The sequence below is a fragment of the Poecilia reticulata genome, linkage group LG18, assembly GCF_000633615.1.
Source record: "Poecilia reticulata strain Guanapo linkage group LG18, Guppy_female_1.0+MT, whole genome shotgun sequence".
In the NCBI taxonomy this organism is placed as follows: domain Eukaryota; kingdom Metazoa; phylum Chordata; class Actinopteri; order Cyprinodontiformes; family Poeciliidae; genus Poecilia; species Poecilia reticulata.
This window is the reverse complement of record NC_024348.1, coordinates 21,920,528-21,934,094: the sequence shown is the minus strand read 5'-3', so window position 1 is coordinate 21,934,094 and position 13,567 is coordinate 21,920,528. Positions and strand designations below refer to the sequence as shown.

The window sequence follows — 13,567 nt, the reverse complement described above, 5'->3', positions numbered from 1 at the left end:
ACACACACACACACACACACACACACACACACACACACTCTGAGCTTCCATCTTGAGGCAGGAAAATTTCACACAAACACAGGAAAACATATTGTTCATCTTCATGCCTGCTGCCTCCTCCTGCTCACACACATCATTACTCACCGCAACGCATGATGCAACCATCAGACATCCCTCCACTCTGCCGGTGTGTGTGTGTGTGTGTGTCACACACTCGCTCCTCATCTTTGAAATGCTTTATTATAATTCAGCACATGAAGAGGTCACACAGACAGATTACAGGAGGAGGAGGAGGAGGAGGCTCCTTCCTCCTCCTCCAGAGGATGTTTGGGTTCAGATGATCCCACAAAGAGCCGATTTCCTCACGACTCCCACCAAGATAAACAAATATCTGTAAACATTTCCTCCACATCTTCAGGTGAACGAATGTGGGAGTGAAAAACGCAGTTTGGACTCCAACACAAAGAGCTGTTGTTCACGATGCTCTCAGCTCCACTGGAAACATCTGCAGGTTGGTTCAGACGCCGTCAGGCCGTCCAGAGGCTGGATCTCTTCAGAAAGCCGTCCTGCTTCCTTCCTGTTGCTCCTGCAGTCAGAACTAATTTATGGGAATGTTTTCACACCCAAACCGACCCGGTTCCAGGGGAAAACTCCCCGTGTCTTAATCAATCAACCAGTCCAGGACCTGATGGGACGGAGATCTGATTTACATTTTGGGTTTCTGGCTGCCATCTTGGATCTAGATTTCGGGTTGGGAAACGCATCACAGGGATGAGCAGTGAAGATGTTTTCACCAGTAAAGTCGGTTTGATTTGAGGACAAAGTTGCAACTTTTGATACGTTTTCAGCTGCACTGAGTCAAACCAGCCAAACCTTTGAGCAACCTGTTCCTCTCCTCGCCTGTGGGGGCGCTGCACCAAGAACCACTGACACAAACGACACAAAAACGTCTGAAGACGACACAAAGCAACTTCCTTCTTCATGAAATGCAAACAAAAACAAAGTGGCATCAGATGTTAGTGGTTGTAGGATTTCTCTTTTGTTTTTAGCTTTAGCCATTTCTCCTGCTAGCGCTTGGCTAACAGGAGAAATGTTTTGGTTCTGTTTACCCAGAATGCCCTGCGCTGTGATCTGCTTCCTGCTTGTGGAGCTGTCTCCAGTCCGCTTGGTGTTCACATCTGCATCTGATCCTCTCCAGAGTTCACTTCACCCGAACCCAGACTGAGCTTTGATTAGCATTCAAACCAAATGAACCAAACTTTCTGGGAAAGCAACTATAATCCAGTTAAAGTGAACTAATCAGGGCTGGAATGAAGAGTTTAAACGTAAACAGCTACACTCTGCGATCCACCCAGTGATTTTTTTTTCTCTCCACACTTTTCTACTTTAATTCCTTCTGAAGAAATTAAAAGTTAAACTGACACGCCGCACCAAGACGTCGAGAAAGCAGCTTCAGTTTCCTAATCTACATTCTGCAGTTGCACCAGTCGATTTTTCTCATTTGGATCTTCAATAACTCAACAACTGAGTGCAAATGAAACTCAGGATAAATGTCTGATTGATTCCAAGTCAGAAAAATCAAGTGGATTGTTCCCTGAAATAAAATTTTCAGCTTCCAATTTGGCTGCAAGCCTGAAAAATGTTTATGGTTTAATAAATCAGCTCCTTTAATGTTACAATGATGAAATGGATGCAGATAAGTTAGAATCAGAGGAAGAGCTAGCTCTCTGGTGTTCGACTGGGTTTCTCCGGCATTATTTAAACCAGTTGAGTTCTCTGCATTGGAGCAGTGGTTCTGTGCAGCTGGCTCCACAACCGCTGCTCCAACCTACCAAAGAAAAAAGCCAGACCTGCTTATGCGTGATGTCTCAAAACTCATTACAATTCGGATTTATGGACAATTAACAGACAGCCCTTTATTAAGCTTCATGCTGTTGTTCACTTCCTGTAAAAGTGGCCCTGATTAAGTGTCTCATCTAATGAACTCAGGTCCAAAATGTTTGACAAGCTGCATATCCTCTGAAACCACCTGGAGGAATCGGTTCGTTCTGCCACCAAAATCACTTCTCAGAAATGAGCTTTCAAGATAAAATTTTAATGAGAATGTCTCGGTGTGTACAAGGAATCACTGAGCGTGTTGTCAGACGGGAAACGACACAGTTGCAGTGTGGAATGATCCGATCTGGTTCCGCTCGGTTCCCGGGGGTCCCAGAGTTCTGCTCGGGGGACCCAGAGGGTCGCTGCGAATTCCCACGCTGCATTCGCGCTTCTGTTGGTCCACCACATGGTTCAATGTTCAGCTGATGCGGGAACACAGGAGCTGGTTCTGAACTCTCTCTGTCGGCCCAACAAGCTGGATTAGTGACGGTGAAACGTCAAAAACTTCAATTAGAGGAACCAGAAAGCAGTGAAATGGTTCCCTCAGCCGTATAAAACCGACCGGACCTTTGACTGCACCGTTAGGAGCCTTAACATCGACATCTACACAAACCCAATAAATGATCACAACTCTTTCATTTGCCAGATTCAAATGAACCAAATAACTTCTGGACCACCAAGAGAGTTCAGAAGCCGCTCCTGTTGTAGCAGCAGAAACGCGGCCCAGCAAAAGTCAACCAAGGTGCCGTTTAAAGTCCTGAAGGAGGAGGTAGACAGAAGAGACGGGTAACAGTGATGTGGTTGTTGTAGTCCTACTGAGGGGAACCTGTAGTCCATATTAACAGTCTTGGATCACGTCCTGCTGAGGTCAGTTTGTGAATCCTCTTTGAGGTTAGCTGGTCAGCCGGTTTTGGTCAAACTGAAGGAGTCTCTGCGGCTGAGTCCTGAATCTTCCTGGGTTTTGCTACAATGGGATTAGTGGTTAGGCTGGGCGGATGAGGATGAAGAGGAGGAAGGCGGGTTTGTTTCCACGGATGGAAAAGGTTGCAGGTCTGGGAGGAAACGGTTAATGCTCTCGTGTCCTGAAAAGTTTGATTCTGGGTTTTTTATCTGGACTTTTTCAGTCACTGCTAAGTTTAACCAATCAAAGCATCAAACTCCAGAGTTGTAATTTGAAAGATAAGACAGATAAGTTTGGTTTTCTCAAACAGGATGAAGATTTTCCATCCTCCCTCTGTCAAACCGAATAAAGCAGCAGTTTAAAGTCTCTTCTTGAACTTCCAGAAGCATCTACGTCTTTACCAGCTAGGAACGTACCGAATGGTTTAGCCAGAGTCCTTTCTGACCCCCTGAGTGTTCTTGGTCTTGGTTTAGATCCAAGACCTTTAATAAAATCTTCCACCAATACGTAGAGATGCTGAGCAAACCTCTGCCTGACACATTGAGCATCGACAACCTCTGAATTTAGCAATGTTTACGACGCAACTGGACAAAAACATAACACTGACGAGCCTAAAGGGTTAACAGACGATAACTCATGGTCCCACTCAGGCAGTCCTGTAATCTGGTTCCCAGTAAGACTTCCAGCTGCTCCAAGGACCGAACCCATGATGAAAACTTTATATTCGGCCTGAAAACTAGACTAGACCAGTGAGTCATGAACCCAGAGACGGTTAAGTCGTCCCAAGGGTCATTTCAGGGGTTAATTCTGGTTTAATGCTGATAAATCACTGCAGTATTTAATGGACCCATATAAACATATCTCACTAGGATTGCAAAGATGGAGCAAATCCACTTTTGCAAATTAGATAAGATATATTTCTAATATATCTGGTGTCTCGATGCGTTTTCCACTGAATGACCAGGTTGGAAAAACCCAAATATAAAGTGAATAAAGAGCCAATGAGGTGTCAAGATGACTTACAGCTGATTTGAAGGGACGGTGGGCATTAATAGCTGATGAGCACAAGACCATTCATGTGGGGAGTCAATTTGACAACTGCATCATGTTTTACCTTTAAACCCCCTTTGCAAAGCATTAAACCTTTCTGATGAAGCCCCCCTGTTTCCTGGGATTCCTCCTCCTCGTCCTCCATCCAGTCGATGCAGGATTTCTGGGCTATCCACACAAAGTCCTGCTGTGGTTCAGTCCGAGACGCCAAAGTCCTCTGGCTGAATCTCATTCAGTCCAGGTGTGTCTGTGTTGGTGACTCCACTGGTGAAGGAAAGGCTAGAAGAACCAGCGAAACGCCTCACCGGCTGGGACGGAGGGCGGCCGCTGAGGAGCAAACAGAGAAGAAGAGTTGGTGAAAGAGCCAACAGAAGTCAAGACATTTGCCCGGCTCATTGCAGCTCGAGTCATTTATTCAGGTTGGCCTACAAATGAAGTGAGCTCCCTCAGCGGTTCCGTCCTGCTCAAGTCTTGACCCAGTTGGCCAGAAAACCTGCTTGGCTTCAAACCCAAAGGATCAGACTGAAAGGTTAATGTTTGCATCTCTTGGAGAAAAACTTTCTTCTCTAAATTAGAGCGTTCATGGAGGAGGTGTTAAGTTCAAAGAGTTGCTTTTTGGCCTTTTTGTTTCGGACTCTGCAGGACAGAATCTCTGCTGAAGGTAACGGTGAAGCACTGACAAAGCTTTAATGTTCAGTACACGGTAAAGTTTAGGACCGAGGGAAAGTCTGTCGGGTCGACTTCAAAGAGAGCAAAGAAAGGATGAGGCAAGAGAGTGAAACCACCTGCCAACACACACACACACACACAGGACGCACAGGTTCACACACTCTGTTTGCCGAGCACACGTGCATGGTGCTGTCAGTTGCCGTGAGGCTCCACAGGTCCAATTAGTGTGTAATTGAGGAAGATTATGGCTGCTAATTCACTGTCTTCGTAACGCACACACTCCTTGTTTTAGTGTGCAAGGGAGGGAATAATTAGAGTTGGTTGGTAGACATTCCCACAGGAAGTGTGTGTGTGTGTGCGTGTGTGTAAGAGAGATATATGGAGTCATCAGTGAGGTCGAAAACCGGTGTCAATGAATTATTGATCGCCGCTACTTCTTACGGCAAAGACGAGCGCTGGCACACACACCCCGAGGAGAAGGCAGATAACATAAATATTCTCCGTTTCCCGCTCTCTGCAGGCTCTCTTTATCTCTGTGAATCAGTGTAGAGCTGGTGTGTGTGCCTGTGTGTGTGTCGGTGTGTGTGTGCCTGTGTGTGTGTCGGTGTGTGTGTGTTGGCAGCCTGCCAGACCTCGGCAGGCTCCAAGCTCTCGCTTTTCACCACCCACCATCTGCACAGCACTCACACACACTCACTCAGCGGGGTGAGCGATGCCTTCCAGCCTCCCTGGCAGTCATCTGGGTTAAGTGAGCCAGGACACACACACACACACACACGCACACACGCACACACACAGAACCAAGCACACACACACAGAAACATGTAGAGAGAAGTAAAACCAGATAGAAATCGCTGTATGCTCGCGAACATGTCCAGGGTCTTGAAAAAGCATCGATACCCCTGGAACTTTTCCTCATTTTGCTACATTATAACAACAAACTTCAGTGTTTTAGAGGAATGAACAGACGGATCCAAAGTGTTGCATCGTTTTGGAGTGGGAGCAAAATGAGGCAACATTTTTAGGACCGTCTTTCACTGAAGGTAAACCTTGAAGATGCAGTTCAGCTGAGGTACGTCTCTAACTGGAGCCTCCAACGAGTTTTCTATCAGAAATGTCAAGGATTTAGCTGCCTGTCCATACTGAAGAGAAGAATCTCCACAGGATGATGTTGCCACCACCATGTTTCACTGTGGGGTTGGCGTGTTTAGGGTGATGTTAGGTTTCCAACATGAGAACCTCTAATGGCAGCTAGACTCGGCTCTACCCTGATGATTCAGGTGGTTTTCCTTTATGACTATGGAGCACCTCCACTGGGTGGGACTGTGACATAGTTGGGTCGTCCAAATGGTCTGAGTGTGACCTTTATGCAACCCAACACAACCACAAAGGAGGACGTTGAAGCTATGTTGAACATTTTGCTCAGTTTGTGGCTTTTTGTCTGACTCAAAGAAGAAGAGAACCAGCACAGGCAGCAGAGAGAGGAGTGTGAATGAAGGCCCCCAGACGTTTGGGCGTACTGTACGTATTCTGTGAGGCATGCGGCTCCACAAACACTGTCCTGCATGGATGAGATTTCATGGCCCAGCGTATTGATTGCATACATTTCTTGCAACAAGTTCCTTCATTTCCTCCAGTCCGAATGGATTCTGGCATGTTTGATGAGCAGGTTGCCCACTGATTTGCTAATGTACAACACAAGGTACGAGTACTTGATCGGCAAAATGTACCTTTGCTCATTCGTGTCCGACAGACGTCTGCTTTGAGTTCGCCTCTAAGACACGCAGATCTCCGCGGAGTGAAGTACAACAAATATGTGGGGGCCTTTAGTCAGTCCTGTGACTCTGCCCAGTCAGTGACCCATTTCCCAAAAAGAAGCTGGTACTACGTAACTTCTGCGATTGGAAAACCCTTATAGCTGAGTAGAGCTGAGTCTAGGAGCCAACAGTGAATTGCTTGAAAGTTGATTTGACCAGATCTTATCTGTATCCTGTCTATCACTTGTGTCACAGGACTTGCTTGGTTTTCTTTCAACGTGTGTTTTGTTCTTACCAGTTTTATTAAGATGTCAGTTTTGTAGATGGCTCAACTAATATCCGTCTTGTTGACAGATTCTCCCTCTTGAGCTGTAGATCTCTGCAGCTCCTCCAGAGTTACCATGGAGCTTCTGGCTGCTTCTCTAATTAATTCTCTCCTGTCGGTTTAGCTGGATATCAGATCTTGGTAGATCTCCAGTCGGTCTCTCCATGTTCAGATGATGGATTGGTCAGCGCTCTGGGACAAAGTTTGGGATGTTTTTGTAGATCCTAACCCTCCTTTTAACTTCTCCAGAACATCCCCCTGCAGCTGCGCTCCTCGGTCTTATTCCATCATCGTTTTCCCTCCACTTCACAATGAGGACCTACTTTGGGTAACTCGGTGAGAATAGGTCACGAGTGTCCAGCTCCAGTCCTCAAGGGTCGGCGTTCTGCTAGTTTTAGATCTCTCTGCTCCAAGACAGCTGATTCAAAAGGTTCAACGACCTCCTCAACAATAATGTTCTTTGGAGGTCGGTTGATGACCCATCGCTGGATTCAGGTGTTGATCCAGAGAAACAACCAAAACATGCAGAATTCCTGCACTTGAGTACGGACTTTGAACCCCACCAAACCCAAATAAAACAAAATGTGTAGTGATTTAAATACTTTTGTTTGACTTGGCTTGTTTTTTACCCTATGTGTGGGTGTACTCACCTCCAGCACCCCACCTCCTCCTCCCGGCTTCTTCTTCAGCTCCTCACACTTCCTGAACTTGCAGATCTGGTGACCCGTCTTCCTGTTGCGGCAGGACGAGCAGACGCCGCAGTTGATCAGTCGTCTGCACGGCCCGCACACGCCACAGCGCTTCCGCTTCCTCTTCGCCACTGTCCCTGACGATGATGAAGATGACGAGGAGAGGGACACACCCCCCGCTGTCACCCCTGATGATGAAGGGGAGGAAGAGGAGGGGCAAGGGGAGGAGTTGGTGTGCTGCTGGCAGTCCGTTAGCGCCCGCTGGCCGCTTGTCATCTGAAAAGCGCTGCTGGCGTCTGAAATCCCACCACCTGCGGACCCCATTGCCATGACGATGACCCCGGGGGGTAATCCCAGCCCCCCCAGGAAGCCACCACTCATGACTCCTCCCCCATTGCAGTTGCCGCCCTCTGATAGGCCCATCATGTCCGGGTGGGCGTGTCCCTGCTTGTTCATAACGCCACAGTCTGCCCCGCCGCTGTAACCGGGGAGAAAGTTCCCGTTGCTAGGCGCTATGGGGTGATGGTGTGCTGTTCCCTGGCTAACAGGAAGTGACGCAGTGTGTCCGTGTTTCTCAGCTCCTCCCCCTTCACTTCCACCACCGGTTCCTCCCCCTCCGGACCCCCCACTGCTCTGGTGCATGCTGCTGCTGTGGGGGTGCGAAGAGGTCATGTGACCTGGCGTCGCCGAGGGATGGTGGTGGTGATGCGTTGGCGCTGTAGCTACAGGTTTGGGCCTGCCCCAGAACATGGCCGCCGGGTGGTTCATGTTCATGTTCATGTTGTCATGGCAACCCCATGGGGCTGTCGCCATGGCACCCAGCCTGGCAGCGGCGGGGGGAAAGATAGGAGCGGCGGCCGCCAGACGAGCCGCCAGTTTGGCTGATTGTGGGAAGTTTGTCACGTTCATGTTCATGTTGACGTTAGTCTTGTAGAAGGTGGCGATGGATGAGCGGTACCGGTCCATCTCAGTGGTGTAGTCGAGCATCGGCGCTAGGCCCGACACCTGCAGCAAAGACCTTCATCACTTTTCACTACGCCACGTGACTTTGCATCTCAGACACCAACAATTCACCCGCGCGGGTGATCTCATCTCAGAAATTCAGAAAGCATCAACTCACCTGTCCCTGACCTCCGTAACCATGGTGATTTGGGTGATGGTGAGAGGGGGCGGAGCTTCTCTGCAGCATCGAGGAGAGGTCACTCTCTACACACACGCCGCTCGTCATTCCCGACATGACCTCTCACACACGCACACACAAACACGCATATGAACACGTTTGCTCAGCTAGCAGTTAGCTCTGTGAGGTCACTGCGTTTTGGTCTGTGGATACAAACAGATCAGACAAAGTGCCTTTAGGAAACACAGTTTATTGATTTCTACAGACCACGATAACCTTCCATTCTGGCGTAATCTTTTTACCCAATATAAGTTAATAACAGAGCACAATCTTTGTCTATAACTGATGTATAGACGTTGGTTTATGAGATATTGGTATTGGGTAATACCAAGCTAAAGGACACCTCGTCTGTCTTCCAGAATATCAGAGCACCGTGTAACGTATTCCCTCGTTAACATATTTGAACCTTTGTGTTCCCTGGTCAGCACTATTTCCTCCTTCTTTTGGCGTAAGATCGGGGTAAGCACACCTCGCATCACCTCCGATATGAAACCAGCCCTACTCACTTATTCCAGTGCAGTAGATGGTGATACAGCGTTTTTGGGACTTGGTGTTAAGCTGTTGATGCAATGTTGGAACTCAAATCTGGGAATGATGTCTCAACCAACCAAAATGTGTTGGCTCATTCTTATATTTCAGAAGATGTTCGACAAAACTGATGGTGCCTATCTCCAGCAGTCATTGGGTAACAGGCAGGGTACACCCTGAGCAGGTCACCAGTCCATCACAGGGCAACCAATTTAGAGAGACCAATTAATCTGTGGACTGTGGGAGGAAGTCAGAGTTCCCAAATAAAGCCAAGCCATGCACAAGGAGAGCATGCAAACTCCACGAAAAAAGACTCCAAGCCAGGCAGCGGTGCCACAAAATGCACCACCTTGCAACCCAAACCCAATGTAATTTATCTTCTATAATTCACTGTAAAATGTGTCCTAAATTTTTTCAGTATCCAAAAATATTAAAAAAGACACGTATACACAGGTGCTCAGACAAGATTGAGAGTCCTGGTTCAAAGTTTTAGTCCAGACATGAACAACGAGTTGAAGGTCGTTTGTTGTTTTAGTCTAACTGTAACTGTAATTATTCTGGTTTGAAATGTGTACATGGTTTTACCCTAAAAGTATTATTTCTATTGAGTTAGCATGTCAACTGGAACAGAAAAATAGGCAGCAGCTCAGTCTAATTCAGTCGCTGTATGAGCAAGTATAAAAAATGATTTGTAAAGCCAATGGAAGAGACCGTCCTTATACCCTTATACCATAAACAAAACAAATCGATAAACAAAAAAATGAGAAGGTGCAACCTCAAGGAACTAATCCTGATAAACCCCATGACATCGTTATACACTGTACTCTGCTGATCCCGCTCTCTGTGCAACGACCCAACAGCCCAACCTAGAAACCACAACCTCACCTGACAAGAACTGTACCATCATTTTGGTTGCCTGTCTAAGACGGGATCAACCTTAAAATGATCCTTACACAGCATTGATGGTGGTAGGAAAGACACCATTTTGTTTGGGTCAGTCTGGGTGGTTGTACTATGAAGACAGATTCTGGTTTACAGGTGTTGGAATTTATTGGGTTCATGACCCACAAAAAGTATAAACCAGGTTCTGGTTGCCCCACACAGACTGAACTAGAGAGGAAATGCTGCATCGTTCACTCTATTGGGTTCCTTCCATCATTATGACAAGTTCACCATCTCAAGGTTTAGCCATCTGACTCAACGCAGGGATATACCATAAGGTATGGGCTTGTATTCCCAAATCCAGCCCTGTAACCTTTAGATACACCCTTAATTCTACACATTTGAATCAAATACTTAATTACCAGACCTCTGCAGAGCTGAAAGATGCTTAATGAGCCATTTGATCCAGGTGTGTTGGAGAAGGGAGGCGTCTAAAGGTCTAAACGATGGTAGATCTCAAGTATCGGACTTGGGGAATCTGCTGCACAGCAACAAACCTCTAGGTATGACTTCAGGTGACCTCTAGTCTCTACAGAAACCGTAGAGACCCAGCGCTAGCTCTGTGTTTTCAGCAGACCAGTCCTCATCAACACCATGTTTACTTGCTGCTGCGCTGTGTTGAGGTTCTCCTGTGACCGGCCAGGTGACCAACACATTGGTCCACGTCAATGATGGTGCATAAGATGATGCAAGGCTGCCTTCTCCATGTCACTCCTACTAAAACCACCAACTCTGTTTATCTTCAAAAATTTAATATGAATATGATTGGACAAGAATCTGCATAATCAGCAGAGAAGTCCCAATATCCAGACTAAACCAGCCTGAAGTTCTGTTAGGAAAATGTATAAACTGATGAAATCCCAGCCCTGAAACCTGGGAACTATTTGATGTGACATTATAATCTCTTGCAAAGTGTGATTTTTTTGTTCCATTTCCATTTAAGATGTAAAGTTTGATACCTGGTGTTTTTAATTGTTAAAATCTGTCCCCAAAACTGTTCACTTCAGCAGCATTTTAGTCCAGAAGACGTAGATGTAGATGTCTGGTTACCTCAACATTAAGAAAAACTCCTGATTTTAGTTTGAAAAAGATCAACATCTCATGAACGTGTAGTCAAGTCGTTCCAAACTTTGGGCATGAAAACTCTAAACTAAGAAGCTAGGAGTGATTAGCTTATCTGAAGTGGCCCAAAACCCCCAACTTTTCGGTTCCATTGGGGCATTTTTCCATGTTGACGTCTTTTCACTTTCCAGCCCAATAATGCTGCTCAGACACTTTTGGGGGAGTCAGAACCTTCCCAAACCACTTTGGACCGGCGGCGTCCTCAGTTTGGTTCCCAGGTTCCCAGGAAATCCCGGTCAGTTGGGAGAGTTGCCCGGCCTCGGACCCCACGGTGGCAGCACAACAAACCAGCCAGGAAAGCATCCGCTGCCTTTTGTCAGTGTGTGAACAACGAGCAGACTGCGCGGTTGTGTGAATGAGTGTGAAATGTGGGTGTTTGTCAAAGGAAACAAACGCGTGCAGCCTCTAACAGAGTGTGTCTATCGCGCGTGTGTGTGTGTAGTCGGTGTGGAAATGTGTGTCGGCTCGTGCGTGCGTGCGCGCGTGTCCCACCCCCTCATCCACTCCTCCTCCCCCCCTCTCCAACCCTCAAACTCCCCCGAGGCGTAACTAATTACCCTGTCTGGTCAAGCGGGCCGGCGCGAGCTCCGACAGAAGGTCACAGCGGCCACCGACCGCGAGGGGAAAACGGCTCTCCCACGCGACACATTAACACCTCCCCCCCTCAGGCACTGAAAGCCAAGGAGCAGGGAGGGAGGGAGGCGAGGAGGGTAGGAGGGAGGGAGAGTGATGAGGTGGAGGGGGTGGGGGGGTCAAACACAAAAAAAAGGCAGAGCCGATAACGACCGATAAATACCGTGAACACAGCATGCAGTCCGATACAGCGCGAGGAGGAAGGGAGAAGATGGACGGCGCGTGCTGCTGCTACTTACCGGCCCCGCGAGGAGGAGGAGGAGGAGGAAGAGGGTGATGAGGAGAAAGAGGAGGAAGGAGGAGAAGACCGTCTGGGAATTAGCCCGCCACGGATCATGGCTGGCGGGGAAGGAGACAGAGAAAGAGAGGAGAGGAGGGGAGGGGGGGAGAGAGGAGCTCCGGGAGGGATTTGTCGGTCTGTTGGTACCAAGGAGGAGGAGGAGGAGGAGGTGATGGAGGGAGGGATAACGGGGAGTGGGGGTTGGAGGGAGGAGGGGGGCGGATGGATAATCACCTGGGCTTGGCACAAGCGAGCGCGAGGCGGGGAGAAGGAGGGAGGGCGAGGCGTTAAATTAGCCCGGCCGAGGAGAAGGGAAGCGGCTCTGTGGAGACCCTGCAGGGGAGGAGGAAGAGAGGCGAGGAGCTCGAGGAAAGGAAAGCGAGAGAAAAAACAGCACCACGGGAGGAGAGGGGCGGGGGAGGAGGGGAGATGAATAATGGCGGAGGTTATGAACGGATACGTGCGTCGCTCTCGCGGCAGGGCGAGAAGGGGAGGGAGGGAGGGAGGGGGGACACACGACGCTGATGTTCGGTAACAGAGAGGGGAGGCTGCGTGTGCGTGCGTGTGTGTGTGCGTGTGGGGTGTGTGTGTATGTGTGTGTGTGTGTGGGGTGTGTGTGTATGTGTGTGTGTGTGTTCTGCTGTCGGCAGCGCCCGTGGCGGCGTGGCGTGCGGCGCGCGGCGTGAACGGTCTGATTGGCGCTGTGGAGAGGTGAGGAGGAAACAGGAGGCGCGAGAGCTGGCAGGTGATTGGCTGCTGGCCACTAACAGAGAGAGGTAGAGAGACCCTTCAGAGAGACGGGAGAGAGAGAGAATGAATGAAGAACTCTGTTTTTCTGCTGTTTCCTTTAATAAAACTGAAACTCTGGGCTTTTCCTCACTGGTTTGTGTGTTTTTGATAAAAACGTCTTAATTATACCAACTTTTCGAAGTTGTTTAATAATAATCCTAACACACATTTATTGATTTAAAAGCACTTTCTACTGAGAAAAGTTTAATCTTTACCCACACACACACACACACACACACACACCCACACACCCACCCACCCACACAATATGCACACACTCTGTTAGTGGTTCAGTGTTGAAGCAATGGGGTAACAAATGTTACTTCCATAGCACCTTATCAGATCCAGAGGATTGATGAGTGCTTTTACACTACATTCCCACGGGGAGTAGCCACAGCTGCCCTGGGTCTGACAGAGGTGAAGCTGCCCTCTGACCCCCACCAGCAGGCAAGGCAGGTGAAATGTCTCATACAAGGACACAATGACAGAGGTGGACAGAGCGGGAATCGAGCCGGAACCCACCAAGTGAGGGACGAACGCCTTCCACCGTCGCCCCATATAGGGGTGTAACGACGACCCACACATCTTAGTAATAAGATTCCAGTCCTTGTGACATGGTTCATCATGATACATGGTGTTGGAAAGAATCCAGTAGCTGTCTTCGGATGGAGTCCTGTCTCTGACCAACAACAGTCCTTAAGGATGTTTGAGAAATCATCTCAATGCCCTCACCAGAATCACCACCTTAATGTGCTGGATTGGTCTGATTACCCAATCAAGTATGAAGAGGGAAGAAGCTTTGGTAACTGAGGTTTGACCTGACT

At 48.3% G+C, this 13,567-nt stretch overlaps 1 protein-coding gene across 4 annotated transcripts; it reads right to left on the bottom strand.

Annotated features, from left to right (window-relative positions):
• Window positions 1–2,074: 2,074 nt before the first annotated feature.
• LOC103480946 (CXXC-type zinc finger protein 5-like) lies at window positions 2,075–12,769 on the bottom strand. 4 transcript variants are annotated; one of them, XM_008436146.2, is made up of 4 exons: window positions 12,189–12,769; window positions 8,390–8,592; window positions 7,231–8,274; window positions 2,075–4,156 (listed from the first exon to the last, which is right to left on the bottom strand). In XM_008436146.2, exons 2-4 carry the CDS (start codon window positions 8,504–8,506, stop codon window positions 4,109–4,111), a joined length of 1,209 nt encoding a protein of 402 aa, XP_008434368.1. In that variant the 5' UTR covers window positions 8,507–8,592; window positions 12,189–12,769; the 3' UTR covers window positions 2,075–4,108. The 4 variants fall into 4 exon arrangements, with proteins under 4 accessions (XP_008434368.1, XP_008434369.1, XP_008434370.1 ...); XM_008436147.1 differs by lacking the exon at window positions 12,189–12,769 and adding an exon at window positions 11,914–12,179; XM_008436148.2 differs by lacking the exon at window positions 12,189–12,769 and adding an exon at window positions 11,838–11,921.
• Window positions 12,770–13,567: the final 798 nt, after the last annotated feature.